This window comes from Podarcis melisellensis (genome assembly GCF_964234715.1).
Source record: "Podarcis melisellensis genome assembly, chromosome: 5".
In the NCBI taxonomy this organism is placed as follows: Eukaryota; Metazoa; Chordata; class Lepidosauria; order Squamata; family Lacertidae; genus Podarcis; species Podarcis melisellensis.
The window spans coordinates 38,815,190-38,833,198 of record NC_138537.1 but is presented as its reverse complement, the minus strand read 5'-3'; the positions used below and the strand labels follow the sequence as shown (position 1 = coordinate 38,833,198).

Sequence of the window (18,009 nt, the reverse complement as noted above, 5' to 3'; positions counted from 1 at the left end):
CTATAATGGGGCTCATTAGGTTATTTCAAACCATGGTTTATGAAGTTCGCTTGTTTCAATAGGCTATAGTTAAGATTAATCACAGTTTAGGATTTGGCTGCAATTCTAAACTATGATTACATTAAAGTGAAAATATCCTTTCTTTTCCCTTGTAGAGGCACTGGAGGAGGAAAGGGGAATAGATGAGCCCAGTTTTTGTGCACAGGCCAATGAGTAGGCTTAATGAAAAATCACGAAGTCAAACCTGCCACCTAATGTATATGATGATAATCCAGTCAGTCACCTGTTCCAATTATAAAGGCCACTTAGATCAGTTCTTTTTGTGAAATAATCTTTAATCATTTGGTCAGCAAGTGTTTCTGATATGGCTTCTTCTGAGTCCTTTATAGAAACCTACTCCATAGGTGCATAACCTTTTAGGGTTAATTTCTGGTTTCAATTTTGCTTACTTAAAACATTGATAATCTGATTGCTGCTTTTGGGTTATTGCTTATTGTCTGCCTTGTTTTCAAGTGTCTTAATGCTTTCCCTTGGCTTTGCTTTGTTTAGGCAGCCTCAAGTCTCATAGCAGTGGGAACATCCCATGGACTGGCACTGATATTTGGTAAGCAAGGGTACCTGTTGAACCACTTAAACTTCAGAAAATCACTTTGAATTTGATTTCTGTGGCATATTCTATGTATTTTGTTACTGTATTTTGTTACATAAGTAGTACCAATATGTCTGGTCATCTGATTCAGTAAGCCTAGCAGGACATGCTACATGTAAGTAATGTGATGTATTTTAAAATGATGTTGACTTGCAGGCTTTCTGGATTAAAAAAGATTATGTTCAAATAAGGTAGGGGTTTGTTTTTTTACTTGGTTCTCTATATGGCATTTGAAGGAAGTGTTGTCTGGATATGCTGTTTTGGCCTCATGTTACAAAGAAATGAATAGGCATTTCGTCTGTTGCTCCCCACCCCGCCACCAGCAGAAAGTGATTTGTGATAGCCTCTTGCTGAACAGAAACATTTTATTAAGTATTTTTCCTCCCTATTGACTTCTGGCTTTTCTTTCTCTCTCAACTTTTTTCCTCATGGACTGAGAAGGCAAAGGTATAGTATCGCTGCATTGTGCATGTAACTTGCATGAACAGATCCACATTTTAAAACTGCCACAACTATGCTCTGAATTCTGATATGGTAGATTAAATTTGTATACCGCTTCCTGAAGGTCTGGGCAGTATGTTCACAATGTAATTTTAGGGCATAGGGTGCAGGAGTTCATAGAAAACCCTGAAGCTATTTTCTGTGCTGGGAAACTCCTCTGAAGAAGAGACAAATATTTTGTCTGTAGCTTTTAGTACATCATAGCTTTGATTACCACTCTGGCAAGAGGTACTGGTCTTCAACCAGAACATATTCAATAACTGCCTATACAGTTACGGGGAAAAGAAAGTACACCCTCTTTGAATTCTGTGGTATTATCAGCACGGTACCAGTCACCTCCTCCTTAGCAGGTCTTAAAATTAGGTAAATACAACCTCAGATGAACAACAACACATGACATACTACTCCGTGTCACGGTTTGTTTAACAAAAATAAAGCCAAAATGGGGAAGCCGTGTGTGGAAGAACTAAGTACACCTTATGATTCAACAGCTTGTAGAACCACCTTTAGCAGCAATAACTTGAAGCAATTGTTTTCTGTGTGGCTTTATCGGCTTCTCACTTCATAGTGGAGGAATTCTGGCCTGCTCTTCTTTACAATGTTGCTTCAGTTCATTGAGGTTTGCTGGCATTTGTTTGAGGAAACTGGCTGCCTGCCACCTCTGACGGTGTTACTGCTTTTCCCACCTGCCTTTCCCTCTTCATCCACCATCCGTCTGGTGGACACTCTTCTCTCCAGAGGCTTTGGCAAGGTGGGGGTGATCCTGAACCTCACAGCTAATTAAAATGATGAGGTTGGGAGGTCCTTAAAGGTAAAGGGACCTCTGACCATTAGGTCCAGTCACGGATGACTTTGGGGTTGCGGCGCTTTTCTCGCTTTATTGGCCAAGGGAGCCGGTGTACAGCTTCCGGGTCATGTGGCCAGCATGACTAAGCCGCTTCTGGCGAACCAGAGCAGCACATGGAAACGCCGTTTACCTTCCCACCGGAGCAGTACCTATTTATCTACTTGCACTTTGATGTGCTTTCGAACTGCTAGGTTGGCAGGAGTAGGGACTGAGCAATGGGAGATTACCCCGTCGCAGGGATTTGAACCGCCAACCTTTTGATCGGCAAGCCCAAGGCTGCAGTAGGGATGGGTGAGAGCATTCTCCACCCCCCCCCCCGGTACATCTGACTGGGTTGATTCCTGGTTGAGAGCCAGAAACAACTAGGAAGGTGTGCATGTGCCTAACCCAGCCTCTTGGTGAGAGATGGATGACTAGTGAAGGGTGACCTGGTAAGAGCACGGAAATCATTCATGGGTACATTTGCAGGATGGTGGGTGGGTGGCAATGTGAGATTGAGTTCTCCCTTTCTGTGGTGGTACACCATTTGTGGTACGCCCTCCCTAGTGAGGTGCATCTGCCACCCACCATCGTTACTTTTCAGAAGGAATTTGAAAACATTTTGGTTTACTTAGGCATTAGGTGGCTGAAGGATATCTCTTCCTGGTAACTCTGAAGTGACTGGATAAAATAATGTTTTTAACTCTAACTGTTCTTAGAAATCGTGGCTGTGTTTGCTGCCCTGGCTCTTTCATTCATTCATATAAATGAATGAATGGATAAAAACATCAATAATAATAATAATAATTAATACTTGAAGCAGAGATATAATGTGTGGGAAATGATGATTTGATTTTTATAGAGCATGCTCTGTGGTAAATACAATTCATTCACTTAATTCATTTATAAAAAAATTATATACAATTTCCTCACAAAACATTAGGGGTGTGTACAGCAACATAAAAAACTTAAAAGCAGTACAGAGCAATCATTAAAGTGACTGGCTACCCAAGGAAATTTTAAACTGCATAGGCCTGTCAGCATGTGTTTGGCCCATACTTCCTGGATTTATTTTTTAATGTGTGGTGTTTTACTGTGTTGCAACAGTGTAAATGAATCCAGGTTTTGTTAAATGCTGTTTGTTCTTAATAATTACAAATAATAGGTAATAACATATCCTTCCACTACAGACTTTATGCATTCACAAGGTTGCAAAACATCCTGTTCACAACCTATTGTTGTATTGACATCCTTCAAAGATCAGCCTATGAATTTTTTATTTTTCAAAAGGGTTTGAAGCCATATACCTAGTTTTTACTCCCTCCAATCCATTTTTAAAGTAGCTGCTGTTGTATTAAAAAAGAAAGTTTGACAATATTTAACATGCATATAAGTTTAAAATACTTGGGCATAAACCCAAGTTTGATCACGTTAGTATCATGTACTGAAAATGGATAAGAAAATTCACTCAAGTAGCCTTGGGGCACTTACAATTTTTGACTAGAGAGTCTAACCAGTTTCTAGAGAGCTGCTGAACTAAAACAAGGAAGGTGTTTTTCCGCTCCCTTCCTATTTGAATAACTGTCTATGCCATATCACAAACTAGGTGTGAGATGAGGATTGTTGCAATCTTTAGTTTGGTGATCTTCATTCTCATATATTTGTCTTCCAAACGGGTGTGGGGTTCAGTGGGAACTGCTTGTCTTGACCTATAGGTTTTTGTATTTTTCATTTTAAAAAAATATTTTTTACATAATCTGTGATGGTGGTAGTGGCAACAGCAGATATTGTCCATTGGCAGCCTGCTACCAGGTTTGTGACCTTGAAATTCCCTCAGTGCAATGTGCTTCCATGGCATTTTGGGAGGAAAACATGGAGGCCATAGCAAAATAATTTTCTGTTCTATTCTTCCCCTTAAACTTTTAAATGAGGCATAGATTTTATTCTACTCTCCATTTTTCTATTATTCTCTAGCTTTTTTGTATTAAATTTCTAAAATAGAATCTTTCTCTTGAAAGAAAGTGTTTTGTTATGTTATCTCTTGATTTTATTATTGATCTGCTTCTGTCTCCTTCCTTCTTGCTGCTATAAATAGTGCTATTTTCTTTTCTTTTTTGTGTGGCTTATTCTTCCCTTTATAGCACTGGCCACGTTGCTCCTGAGTTTTGTGGGCCTCATTGGGTGTCATAGCTCTTCACTGTTAGAATTTTAAATTCTATCTTTAAAATCACATAAGCGGTTGCTCCTCATTTTTCACTCTCCACAAAAGCTTTCTTCACCTCCTCTTCCTGGTGAATTGTAAGAATGTTACGCCCAATTTTGGTGTCACAAGTAATCATGATTATGCAAACCCGGAAAGGAAGGATGAGGGTGAGAGACCACGGTTTGTTGCTAGTTCTCCATATCATGGGTTGAATGATTGAAAATGTGGTGTCTGAAATGAGCCAAAACAAAAAAAATTCCTTCCAGTAGCACCTTAAAGACCAACTAAGTTAGTTCTTGGTATGAGCTTTCGTGTGCATGCACACTTCTTGAAGAAGTGTGCATGCACACGAAAGCTCATACCAAGAACTAACTTAGTTGGTCTTTAAGGTGCTACTGGAAGGAACTTTTTTTGTTTTGACTATGGCAGACCAACACGGCTACCTATCTGTAACTGAAATGAGCCAATTCATGATGTGTAGAATTACTCTTGATTCTAGGATGGATGTGCTGATCTGTGGTGTTGATGTACCCATATGTTAACTAGGCATGCTTTGTGTTTAGATCCGAACCAGGCTCTTCGGCTTTGTTTGGGCAGTACCGCAGTTGGAGCACAGTATGGGGCTATATCTGCTCTTAGCATCAACAACGATTGTTCAAGACTTCTGTGTGGTTTTGCAAAAGGACAGGTAAGGTTGATATGTTCCATAATACTGTGCATGCTTACTCAGAAGTAAGTCCAGCTGTGTTCTGTGTACCCCAAGGTAGATGTGCAAACCCAGGGGTCACGTTTCAGTGAAATCGGGTAAAGTGTGGAGCACCCTCTCAAAACGCCCTTAAAATTTCCTCTCTGCTGTTCTCTTTTCAAACCATACCAAAAACACTGTATCCAAAATTATCCATGACTAGAATTGAAGCTCTGGGGCTGACAGGAGGCTGGAGGCTGCATGCGAAATCTGCTGCGCCACCCCGCACACCAGCTATTAGGTGGAGAGGCTGAGCAGTGTAAACAAAGCCCCGTTGCACCTTCAGTCTCTTTGAGGCTTCCTCCGCCTTCACTGTCATCCTCTTTGGGCTCCAGGGAGGGTCTCCTCATGAGCTCCTGCCATTTCTGGGTTTGAACTGAATTATTTTATTATTTCCCAGCACCACTCGTGTATGTGGTTGTGCGTAAGTGAGGGGACACCTGTAATCAATGGCTACTGGTTGCGATGGCTTTGTTCCAGTGTGGTGTAGTGGTTAAGAGCGATAGACTCATAATCTGAGGAACCGGGTTCGCATCTCCGCTCTTCCACATGCAGCTGCTGGGTGACCTTGGGCTAGTCACACTTCTCTGAAGTCTCTCAGCCCCACTCACCTCACAGAGTGTTTGTTGTGGGGGAGGAAGGGAAAGGAGAATGTTAGCCGCTTTGAGACTCCTTCGGGTAGTGATAAAGCGGGATATCAAATCCAAACACTTCTTCCACCTCTGCTGTCCAAGGCAGTGTCTCTGAATTCCAGTTGCTGGGGATTTCAAGTGAGGAGACTGCTATTGTACTCGGGTTTTGCTCACAGGCTTCCTGTGGGTATCTGGTTGGCCACTATTGGAACAGAATGCTGAACTCAATGGGCCTTTGGCCTGATCTAGCTAGGCTCTTCTTATTTGGTTCTGGAGAGCAATGATTTTCTATTTACACCTTTTGTTATCTCCATAGATAATTTCTTTCTACTGTGGCTTATTGTAGGGAGAAGCCCGATGACCCCAAATGTGATATAGATTAGCAAGCAGTACATGTATTCTATGCAGTACTTCTTTGTACTCCGTGAGGTCTTATTTTAATGCCAGAAAATTCAGCTTTTGTTTAAGTCTAGCTTTGATTTTCTCAATACAAATGTCATATGAAAGAAAACATCATCCATTTTATTTCTTTATTTTGTAAACTCTATATTTCAGTTCCTAGCAAAACTTTCAAAGAATAGATAGATAGATAGATAGATAGATAGATAGATAAATAGAGTCATGTTCATTATTTTGGAAATTGGGAGTGAGCAATCTTGGCAGTCTTGCTCAATCATGTTGGCTAAGCTGGTGGGAGGAAGCTTCTGCTTTTAAACTGATGGACAAGCCATAGTGCAGTTTGGATGTGAGATGGCAATTAAGAAAACTTTGTGGCCTTCCCCACCCTTTTGCTCCACCCTCCCTTGGCTCATACAGCCCTCCCTTTTCCTGTTGTTACCAACAGTAGTTTACAATCATGCCTGACCAGTTTAACCCTAATTTCTCTTAACCATAATTAGCTTTCAAACCAGAGTTTGAAACCAAGATTAGACCCCATTTGGTCTCAAAATGTGCTTAGCAGTAATTTTTGTTAATCATGCCAGCTCAGACTTTGCAGTCAGGATAGTTACTGCTATCCAGGAGAGAGCGCTGAGGAGGGAAGGACATAGGAGCCAACTCCTAAGGGCTGAGGGGACTACGGCCTCTCAATTTTTTTGAGGGGGCTGCCCCCCCCCCAGTTGATGGACATTGCCATTCAAATGGTGTGCAAGCACTGTGTCATGTGATCAATTATGCAGGGCGCTGCTTACCTGACACCCCCATATTTTATTCAAGTTGGCACCCCTGGGGGAGGAGGAGTCTGCTCCCAGTTCCCAAACCATGGCAGTGGGGAAGTGTGATGTCTGAATTAGACCTTTGTTCTCTAAAGCTTTATAAAATGTGAAGTACACTCTGTGCCTGGAAAAGTAGGACAAAATAATTGAATAACGCTTGATTACACAAGAAGATGGTTGGCAAATATTTCGTAGATGTCTTCATGCTTTGGTAATCCAGACTTGTATTAGAGAAAATTAATGGTCTTTTACTTATAGATTACAATGTGGGATCTGGCTAGTGGAAAGCTTTTGAGATCAATAACAGATGCTCATCCTCCAGGAACAGCAATTTTGCACATCAAGGTAAGAAATATTAATTAATTCTGCTTTGTGAGCTGTGTTGGCTGCACTGTAATTGTGTTAGATCTTTCTGACGATAATAAATTGTGCACACCTAATACAGGACCAGTATTTCTTACCTCAAAATTTGAATTGCATAGGAAAGAGAAGTATATTAAAAATATCCCACCCACTTCTGAAAGGCGACAGATATTTAAAAATCCAAGGCCTGGTTATAGAAGAAAGCTTTTGCCTGGTGCATAACAATATATAATGATGCTTCACCGAGATTTGGGGTTTAATATCAAAGACTATCAAAAAGACCGACAGAGAGGAACTGAGAGAGATTTAAGTGCCTCGGACGTGAGATCTCCAGGCTAAATAACATATAAAGACTGATGGATATTGGTTGGAGACTGGAACCGGGAAAAGGGTGGGTGGAGTTTGGGAATCCAAAGGGTATACAAATATAATTTGCTTGGCTTTTATATTTTTGTTAGTTGTATGGAAATTGGGAAAACCGTGGAAGGGAAATTTTGGTCGACTTTAGGAAAAAGGTTTAAGAATAATTAATGAGGTATAAGTATTGATGTGTAAATTTGGATAAGTTAAAATTGGTTTTTAAATCAAATAGAAATAAGGTTTGCAAAAATATAAATTGAGGAAATGGAAGAGAGAAGAAAAGTAAAATAACAGCAGGTTAGAACAAATTATTAAGTTAAAGTGGAGAAATAAGTTAAGGACTTGCTGAACTGACAATTTAAATTGGAATACAAGAAGGGGAGGTGTGAGGAGGTCTGAGAAATAAGGTAAAAGAAAATAAGTAATTGAAACTTTATGTGTTTTTAATTGTTGTTAAGTTTTGAATTTTTTGTATTTTTGTGTTTTTATTTTGTTTATTTTTTATTTTTGTTTTCGATTTTTATATGTATGCTGAAAATACCAATAAATATTCATTCATTCATATATATATAATGATGGTGCCAGGCAAGAGCATTCTACAAACAGTGAGGCACATGAAGAAGGGCCTCAGATGATGATCGCAGGGTCCGGGTTTGATTCATAGGGCCAGAGGCAATTCTTGAGGAACCATGGTCCTGATCCCTTTAAGACTTTATAGGTCAAAACCAGCACTCTGAATTGGGCCTGGAAACTAATTAACAGCCAGTGCAATCAGGCCAGGTTTGGCGTTATGTGCTCAAACTGTCTTGCCTCAGTAAGCAACCTGGCTGCTAAATTCTGCACCAGCTGAACTTTCCAAATTGTCTTCCGAGGCAGGCCCACATATAGCACATTACAATCCAGTGGTACCTTGGGTTACATATGCTTCAGGTTACATACGCTTCAGGTTACAGACTCTGCTAACCCAGAAATATTACCTCAGATTAAGAACTTTACTTCAGGATGAGAACAGAAATCGTGCTCTGGCAGCGCGGCGGCAGCAGGAGGCGCCATTAGCTAAAGTGGTGCTTCATGTTAAGAACAGTTTCAGGTTAAGAACGGACCTCTGGAATGAATTAAGTACTTAACCCAAGATACCACTGTAATCTGACCTGCAGGTTACCAGAGCATAGACAACAGAGGTTAGGCTATCCCTGTTCAGATAGCAGTGAAGCTGGGCTAGCAGCAGAAGCTGATAGAAGGCGTCTGTACCACTGAGGCCACCTGAGCCTCAAGCGACAGCAGTTAGTGCAGAAATACCCCTAAGCTGTGTAACCGCTTCTTCAGAGGGAATGTGACCCCGTTAAGAGCAGGCCACCTCCCATCCATCTGGTCTAGGGTAGTGCCCATTAACAAGTGAGGTAATGTTAATGAAAGAAAGTTTTAAAAGTTGCTGCGAAGATAGACGTGTGGGGGAAAAGTAATGTTCTGTTCAGTTTACAGATGATCCAACGCTAGCGATTTGCAACGACAGTGGAGGCTCAGTATTCGAACTCTCTTTCAGGTAAGAATCTGTGGGTTTATTGTCGGATGACAGCATTGTTGGAAATAGACCCTTTATAATGAAATCTTTTCTAAGAACTTGAAGTGCAGCATTTCAAACACCAGGTTGTGCTCAAGATTTCAAGTTGAACAGACTGAGGAAAAACACTAGAGGCTTTAGAGGCCTCATTCTCTCTTGAGTATCCCTTGAGTATCCTGGTCAGTATCATTTGTGCTGGATTTGCAAATGTAGTTGTTAAAAGCCATTCCTGGAATTACATGCAACACTTTTGAAAGCTAAATTGCATATGCATTTTCCTATACACACAAGTCACTGTTGCAAATTGTTGCTGTTTGTTTATGTCCTTTTACTTTATTCTCAGGAGAGTCATGGGTGTGAGAACATGTGAGTCACGCTGCTTGTTTAGTGGTTCCAAGGGAGAAGTCTGCTGCATTGAGCCTTTACATGCAAAGACTGAACTGAGAGACCATCCCATCACCCAGTACTCCCTGCTTGCAATGGCTTCCTTAACAAAGGTGACTTCTACACAAGACATCCTGTTTTAAAATGGAAGAAATATTGCAGAACGTTTATTACTTACTTTCATTTCTACCTGCAGATTCTTGTCATTGGCTTGAAACCGTCTTTGAAAGTGTGGATGACTTTCCCATACGGCCGTGTGAGTAATTTTGACAAATCCATGATTGTTCAAAGTGCTCTGGTGGAGCATGAGGGTTACTGGGGCCAACCCTACCATGAAGCAGAGGGAGGAAACTGCCTTGGGTGATAGATGCTGCCCCTCACACTCCGACTGTTTCTCCTGATCCTGCCCCATTCCACCCAGCCATTACCCTCTCTTGAAGGGCAGAGTTGTGTTTCCCACATGACTTGTCCTGCACCCCCAAAATTTGCCTGCCTCCTTCACATGCAGTGGAGAATGTTCCTTTCTTGTACCAACTTCTGGTCTAGGCTGCTTCTGTACATGTGACTAGAGAGCACGACGCCATCTTGTCCTTTGCCTAAGGCAGAAAATTGTCCTAGGCCAGGCCTGAGGATTATTTGGGGAGAACTTTAGTTTGGATGTCTAACACAGCCTTCCATTGTCTTGTAAGAACTTTATACAACACACACTTGCACCGATGGAGTAATTCTTTGCCAAATTAGGTATACCTAAGACCATTGACGTGGGACGTGGGTGGCGCTGTGGGTTAAACCACAGAGCCTAAGACTTGCCGATCAGAAGGTCGACGGTTCGAATCCCTGTGACGGGGTGAGCTCCCGTTGCTCAGTCCCAGCTCCTGCCAACCCAGCAGTTCGAAAGCACATCAAAGTGCAAGTAGATAAATAGGTACCACTCCGGCGGAAAGGTAAACGGCGTTTCCGTGCACTGCTCTGGTTCGCCAGAAGCGGCTTAGTCATGCTGGCCACATGACCTGGAAGCTGTACGCCGGCTCCCTCAGCCAATAAAGCGAGATGAGTGCCACAACCCCAGTCGGCCACGACTGGACCAAATGGTCAGGTGTCCCTTTACCTTTAAGACCATTGAAATCAGTAGGCTTAAGTGCACCCACCTCTGCAAGGACTGGAGATGCTAATGTTGTACATTTCAAGCTGATTGCGTCTTTATAAAGCTTTGGAAAGTAAGGAATTTATATATATATATTTAGTAAAGAGCATGATTATAGCAAGTCTTTTTGTAAATTGAGTTTAAATTAGACCAGTATATTTCACTTTCAAACTAGTACTTCTCCCCCCTCTACAGTCAGTACTTTTTCTTTCTTTTACTTGGTGCTAAGAATCTCGTATATTTTCATCTTCAGATGGACCCCTCCAGTGTTCCATTGCTAGCATGGCATTTTGTTGCTGTACAGACATCTGTGAATCCTGTGCTTGCCTTCTGCCGAGGAGATGTTGTCCATTTCCTTCTGGTAAGGTTCATTTTATCAATCAGCTTTGGAGAGTTGCTTTCTAAATACATATTCCCTCAGAGTAGTTGGTCATTAACTTACAGAGGCTCAGACTGTAGGATGGCAACAGTTGTGTTGTAGATGAGTTTCTCAGCTTACTAGTCTGATGAAAAAGTATCTAATTGTTCAGTTTGATTTTCACTTGAGTGTACATTGGTATTAGTGGGAATCACTTTTCTTTCTTTATTTCCTGAATTATTTGTATTAAAAAATATATCAGAGCTGTTCTCAACAAATATGATACAGTAAAACACACACAAGCTGATCACCAGCTGACTATCATGGCAAATTTAAAAAGTTTTCTGCAGGTGTTAGACGAAAACACAGCTGAAGGTAGCACAATTGTAAGCAGCCCAATTGCTTGATGGACCAATGGTCTGACTCTGTATGATGCAGTTTATTATGTTCCTATGAATTACCTAATTTCATCACCAGGTCAAAAGAGATGAATCTGGAGCAATACATGTTACAAAGCAGAAGCAGCTACATCTGCACTATGACCTCATTAATTTTACAGTAAGTTGTTATGTTTTATTTTCTAGTAGGAAATGCGAAGAATTTTGTTGCTAAAAAAGAAATAGGCATTTCTTCCATTTAATAGGCTCTTAACTCTTCAGAAGATGAAACTTGTCTGGGTAGTGATGGTGAGGGGTGTCAGATGTTTATGTAGTGGTCTCCCTGCTGGCCTCTGTTGGCAGAGAGGAGCACCACCATTTAGGGGGCTGTGCTGTGACTGAGGCTGCAATGTCACTCAGCTAAGCTACTTCCAATTATTCTCTCACCTTTTTTTAGCAGGATCCAGGGGCTCAAGGATCCCCCTAGCAAATAACAAACAAAAACCCCACAGTCTGACATGACCAGTGCAAGCTGGTTGCAGAAATGGCTCCTCTGCTCCCCACCTCCATCTAAGATTGCCCTGTTATTTGCTAGTGAATTTCAACGTACAGTGGTACCTAGCTTCAGGTTACAGACTCCGCTAACCCAGAAATAGTACCTCAGGTTAAGAACTTTGCTTCAGGATGAGAGCAGAAATCGTGCTCTGGCGGGGCGGCAGCAGTGGGAGGCCCCATTAGCTAAAGTGGTACCTCAGGTTAAGAACAGTTTCAGGTTAAGAACGGACCTCCAGAACGAAGTAAGTTCTTAACCTGAGGTAACACTGTACTTAAATACATTGTTGCCACTTTAATAGTTCTCATTGTGTTGTCTCTTGAGCCGCGATCTTAATTTCTTCTGATTTGCCTAAGTTTGATTCTAGTAGAAAACTCGTCAACATTAACTATTATTGGAAGTGTGTTTAAGACTTGAATAACCTGGAGGTTTAAAAAGTATAAACGTATAACCTACAAATATGAATTTTTTAAAAACTTCATTCTAGTTTTGTACCTTGGGGCTTAAAGGGGTGCTTCAAGTTTTGCTCCCAATGGTTGTGGAGACCATCATATTAAGAAAGAGCTTGTCATATAATTGTGGGGATTTGTACATCACACTTGAGATTTTCCACTTTAAAATGTATATTTCTAGTCTTGCTGATTGTGGTTAAATATTCCCAGGAAAATTACATGACATTCCTCTCTAACATATTTGTACTGAGACCCCAACTTCTAAAGTTAGTCATGTTGCCACCAGCTATATAATTCGGATGCTATGGCTTTATAAGATTTACTTAAGAGGAAGAGGAGTTTGGATTTGATATCCTGCTTTATCACTACCCAAAGGAGTCTCAAAGCAGCTAACATTCTCCTTTCCCTTCCTTCCCCACAACAAACACTGTGTGAGGTGAGTGAGGCTGAGAGACTTCAGAGAAGTGTGACTGGCCCAAGGTCACCCAGCAGCTGTATGTGGAGGAGTGGGAACCGCAAACCTGGTTCCCCAGATTACAAGACTACCGCTCTTAACCACTACACCACACTGACTCCCTTAGTGCCCAATAATATCCCCTGTCCTTTTGTGTTATTACTTGTTGGTACCTGTTACCTTTGCTTGATTTCTAGTGGATAAATTCACGCACAGTGGTTCTTCTGGATAGTGTGGAGAAACTGCATGTGATAGATCGTCAGACGCAGGAGGAACTTGAGACTGTGGAGATCTCAGAAGTCCAGTTAGTGTACAACAGCAGCCATTTCAAATCATTGGCTACAGGAGGCAATGTCAGCCAAGCACTGGTATGGCCAAATGAGATATGTACTTAATGAACATGTTGGTTTGTTAAGAATTCCTATCTAACATCTGGTGTGTCCTGAAACTGCAGCTAAATAACGTCTCTCTCTCTCCCCCGCCCCCACCGTTTCTTATTATAGTTCTCTGTTTTTGTACAGTTGGGTTCTGTATTCTTCCTTTATGGCATAACTGTAGCAATAGAGAGAAAAACTATTCTACAATGATGAGAGCAGACATACAGAAAGGACCTTCCTCTCCTTCCCAACTATATACACTTCAGCACATCCAAAAGATACCTTGAAACTCTGCCATCACTTTGCTGCACACAGAAATTGTTTGTTTGCTCACATAGCAATCAGTCTCATATCCAGATTTTAAAGATTTTAAAACTTGACCGTAGTTTTGTTCTGTCTCTTGCCCATTTGGTAAATTTCAGCAGAAATTAGCTTATGTTTCAAGCTTCTGCATTGCAAACTACACGTCTGAAATATAGTCAACCTATTTGGTAAATATTAGCTGCCTTGTTGACCCATAACACATCATTAAAACTCTTAGTGGATCACAGATGAATGTGAAATGACTACTAAATGCTCTACTTTGAATTTGTCACCTGCTACTATACAAAGGAGAGAGAGAAATGACTGAATAATTAAGCTTGTCTGGCTGCACTTATTTTTTCCATTGCCCTATTTTCCTCATATATTTTCTTACTAATGAAAAACACCACTACTGTACTTTTGTACTAAATAAAAACACTCCATGTTTTTTAGGCGCTGGTGGGGGAGAAAGCTTGTTACCAGTCAATCAGCAACTGTGGTGGTCAAATATTTTATTTAGGCACAAAGGTAAGTCTGACCAGGTTCTTCTAAAACTATTTTATTATTTACTAGGCCTCTTTATCTGCCTCTTATTAGAATGATTAAGTTATTATTATCTCAGTATAGAATTATTTGTCATTTGTTTTAGTACTTGTAAAGCATGTTGTGTGCTTTGGCAGAAAGGTGCTGTATGTAAATGTAATAAATAGAATAAGGCTATCAATGGCTCCTAGTCATGATGGCAGGTGGCGCTGTGGGTTAAAGCCTCAATGCCTAGGACTTGCCGATCTAAAGGTCGGCGGTTCGAATCCCTGCGGCGGGGTGCGCTCCCGCTGCTCGGTCCCAGCGCCTGCCAACCTAGCAGTTCGAAAGCACCTCCGGGTGCAAGTAGATAAATAGGGACCGCTTACCAGCGGGAAGGTAAACGGCGTTTCCGTGTGCGGCTCTGGCTCGCCAGATGCAGCTTTGTCACGCTGGCCACGTGACCCGGAAGTGTCTCCGGACAGCGCTGGCCCCAGGCCTCTTAAGTGAGATGGGCGCACAACCCCAGAGTCTGTCAAGACTGGCCCTTACGGGCAGGGGTACCTTTACCTTTAGCTTTACCATGATGGCTATATATACTACCTCCAGCATCAGAGATGGCATGAGAGGTTTTTTGTCTTCAGATGTTTCTTGTGGTCTTTTCATCTGCATCTTGTTAGCCGCTGTGGAAAACAGGATGCTGGATTAGATAGCCCTTTGATCTTAAGTTGTGGGATTCATGTTTCTTCAGCACCTAGAATAAATGTTGCCTAAGCATCCTGCCAGCTAGTATGGGAATTCATAGTTACTACCAACGAATGCTTAAGTAGACAACTGCATTTACTTGTGCTTTTACTTTCCTCTACTTTCAGTCTGTCCATGTGATGACACTGAGAAGCTGGAGAGAGGTAAGTGAAGAGAAAGGCCCTAGTGTATTAAGGCTGCAACCTTAAATTCACTTACATAGGACTAAGCTTTTCTGAAGTAATTTGGGCTTATAACTGAGTAGACATGCATAGGATGATACTGTAGAGAGCTTAGGTTCATGACTTGGTGACGGGAGGAATGAGCTGCCTTCAAGACAAAACTTTGATGAGTAAATATACATATTATGGACAGAAAACATTGGTGTCCTGTTAATTGAATGCAGTATTTTCACCAACCAACATAATAAAGCATTGCTAATCTAGACTGCACTGTCTTTTTTTTTTGGTAATTATTCATGATGCACTGAAAGATTACCTCTGTACTGTTGATGCTGTATATGTATCAGCAATGAGGGAAACTTACAAAAATGTGAAGAAATTGCTAAAGGGAGCTAATGTATCATGTTCCTTCCATCAGCAAACCCCATAGTTAGTTTTGTTCCAAACTGACAAGGGGAAGGCAAATAAAATGGATTGGCATACAATTTTAACTGCCATTAATTATTGCCCAGCTCCATGTTATTCAAAGGGCAGTTGTTTTGATGTTATGATGTTAATCAATTTTCAAAGCTTTATAGAATGGATTTGTGGAGCACCATTTTTGAGTGGCTGATTGATCTGAGACACGTGTATGTGTGGGTCGTGCACATTGTATTTTTGCGGGGGCGGGGGGGAGACGTTGAATGTTTCTGTGTTGGAGTAAGCATTCTAGAAATGTCTTAAAACACAAACAGAGCAATTAGAATTCCTGAATTAAATCCTTAATTGGAGATTGCTTTTGGTCACAATCTGTAACAGTTGTCGCTGTTGTGTATCTGCCTTCAGAGAATAGATCATCTTCTGAAACAAGACTGCCTTAATGAAGCACTGGCTCTTGCTTGGTCCTTTCACGAAGGAAAAGCCAAGGCTGTTGTAGGTAAGTTTGATTTAGGTATTGTACCACCTAAGTAATTGCTTCAACAAAAGGCCCCCCCCATTGCTTACCTTCTAGCAGCTGATCTTAAGAAGTATATTACCTATGAACATGGAACTGTCAGCTTTCTGTCCTGGCTAAAAGCCATTGTTGGTACACCTGCCTTTCATAAATTTGTCTAATCCCATGCTAAAATTAATCCTGTCTGTCTTTTAATTCTACAGTAAATGTGGTGGCGGTTATACACTTTAAAGTTGTGTTTTGAGACATTTAATTTTTTAAAAACTGCCTACTCTGAGTTATAATAAGTGAGGAGCTTTTTCATTTGCAGTCTGACCTGGAAAAGACTTGGTATTCTGATTTGTTTTTAAACAGGGTTGTCTGGAGATGAACAGAAACGAAAAGCTGTTGTTGCAGACAGAGTGAGTTTTTCCTCTTCCTAATCTCATCTCTTCCCCCCCCCCCTTCCGAATATAGAGCTACATTCTGTCTTTTTTTCCCCCTTGTACAATTTTGCTTTTCTTTTCCCAACAAACAGCTTAGTTAGGGTGTGTGTGTGTTGGTGTACATCTGAATGTGTAAAAACAATGACAATTAAAAGTCATACTTGCCATCAATACATATTGTTCTCTTACATGATAAGTGATGTTCATCCTTATTAACAAATACCAGCGTACAGTGGTACCTCGGGTTACAGACGCTTCAGGTTACAGACTCCGCTAACCCAGAAATTGTACCTCGGGTTAAGAACTTTGCTTCAGGATGAGAACAGAAATCGTGCTCCGGCGCGGGGTGGTGGGAGGCCCCATTAGCTAAAGTGGTACCTCAGGTTAAGAACGAACCTCCAGAACGAATTAAGGTCTTAACTAGAAGTACTACTGTATATAGTTACACCTCCACAATGATTAAACATTGACACTGTACATTAACTGATATTGGGTCCAAACTTTGTGGGAGGCCCAGGTAGCCTTAGTGGTTTGAGGCCCCTTTAGCAGCTGTGACTGATACCACAGCTATGGCTGTTCCTGAACCGGCAGAGCCTTGACCACAGTAGTCTTTGCTGACTTCAAGCTTGGATTCCTGGCAATGCACTCTGTGTAGGGCTTCTCCTGCACTTGATCTGGAAGCTGCAGTTAGTGCAGAATGCTGTAGCATGGCTGCTGACAAGAATGAGACACCTCTGCACTGGCTGCTGATTCACCAAGTTCAAAGCTATTCCTATTAGATTCAAAACCCAGCATCTATGAGAGAACTTTGGCAGCTGGACAGCCCACCCCCAGTTTGCCCCTGTATCCCTTCCTAGGGCCATAAATCAATGGTAGAACATGTGCATTGCATGCAGAAGATTCCACATCCAGTCTCTGGCATCTTCAGGTAGGGCTGGGAATGTTCTCTCCCCTTCCACCGTCAAGCACCTTCCTTTCATTTGAAGCATGATGGGTGCTTCTTACCTCTGTAATCTTTCTCTTTCACAGATGGTTGAAATTCTTATCCATTTTGCTGATCGAACGATGAAGAAATGTCCTGATCAGGGTAAAATCCAGGTGATGGAGCAGCACTTTCAGGTACAATGCTTTTGCAGTGATTTCTCTTTTCTATTTCCACTTAAAATTCAGAGGTTAAAACGGTTATGAATTGTTTCAAGAGAAATGGAAGCACCTATATAAAAATAATATTTCCTTGTATAGGCTTCTATCATGTTGCTATCATCATGTGGTAGACGCAGGGTTGATTCTTCTGCGTCAGAAAAAAAAATTCAAGTCTTTAGGATAATGTGCAAGCAATATAGTGACTTCCTTTTGTGATCTCCCTCTATCAGTGCAAGTTTAATCTTTTCTGGATAACAGCTACAGAGCAGTAATAGGAGATCAAGTAGTACTTGTGGATTGTTAGTGACACTTTCTGTGTGGTTTTTTCGCAGGATATGGTGCCTGTCATTGTTGATTACTGCCTTCTGCTTCAGCGGATGTAAGTGAGAGCATGAGAAACTTGCTTACTGAATTCAATAGATTTGCCATATATGCTGCACCAGGACTGCCACCTATAGCTGTTCCTTGCCTTAATGACAAACAGCAGGTGTCCCAGAAGTGGAATATGAGAGCTGACAATGATGGAACAATTGAGCCACAGGGGAAGGTTTTCTCTAAATTTCCTGTCTGAATGATCTTGAATTACAGCACTGCATTCGCAAT

At 41.3% G+C, this 18,009-nt stretch overlaps 1 protein-coding gene across 4 annotated transcripts in view; it reads left to right on the top strand.

The window, feature by feature from the left end:
* Positions 1 to 18,009, top strand: part of VPS8 (VPS8 subunit of CORVET complex) — a 93,104-nt gene that overhangs the window by 6,241 nt on the left and 68,854 nt on the right. For all 4 annotated transcript variants that reach the window (XM_081910310.1, XM_081910311.1, XM_081910308.1 and 1 more), the window contains 15 exons: positions 550 to 604; positions 4,743 to 4,867; positions 7,029 to 7,115; positions 8,969 to 9,036; positions 9,398 to 9,551; positions 9,635 to 9,694; positions 10,836 to 10,943; positions 11,418 to 11,498; positions 12,974 to 13,144; positions 13,910 to 13,984; positions 14,851 to 14,886; positions 15,730 to 15,820; positions 16,193 to 16,239; positions 17,293 to 17,382; positions 17,739 to 17,785. In XM_081910310.1, coding sequence (XP_081766436.1) covers positions 550 to 604; positions 4,743 to 4,867; positions 7,029 to 7,115; positions 8,969 to 9,036; positions 9,398 to 9,551; positions 9,635 to 9,694; positions 10,836 to 10,943; positions 11,418 to 11,498; positions 12,974 to 13,144; positions 13,910 to 13,984; positions 14,851 to 14,886; positions 15,730 to 15,820; positions 16,193 to 16,239; positions 17,293 to 17,382; positions 17,739 to 17,785 — 1,295 coding nt within the window. The remainder of the gene's footprint in view (positions 1 to 549; positions 605 to 4,742; positions 4,868 to 7,028; positions 7,116 to 8,968; positions 9,037 to 9,397; positions 9,552 to 9,634; positions 9,695 to 10,835; positions 10,944 to 11,417; positions 11,499 to 12,973; positions 13,145 to 13,909; positions 13,985 to 14,850; positions 14,887 to 15,729; positions 15,821 to 16,192; positions 16,240 to 17,292; positions 17,383 to 17,738; positions 17,786 to 18,009) is intronic.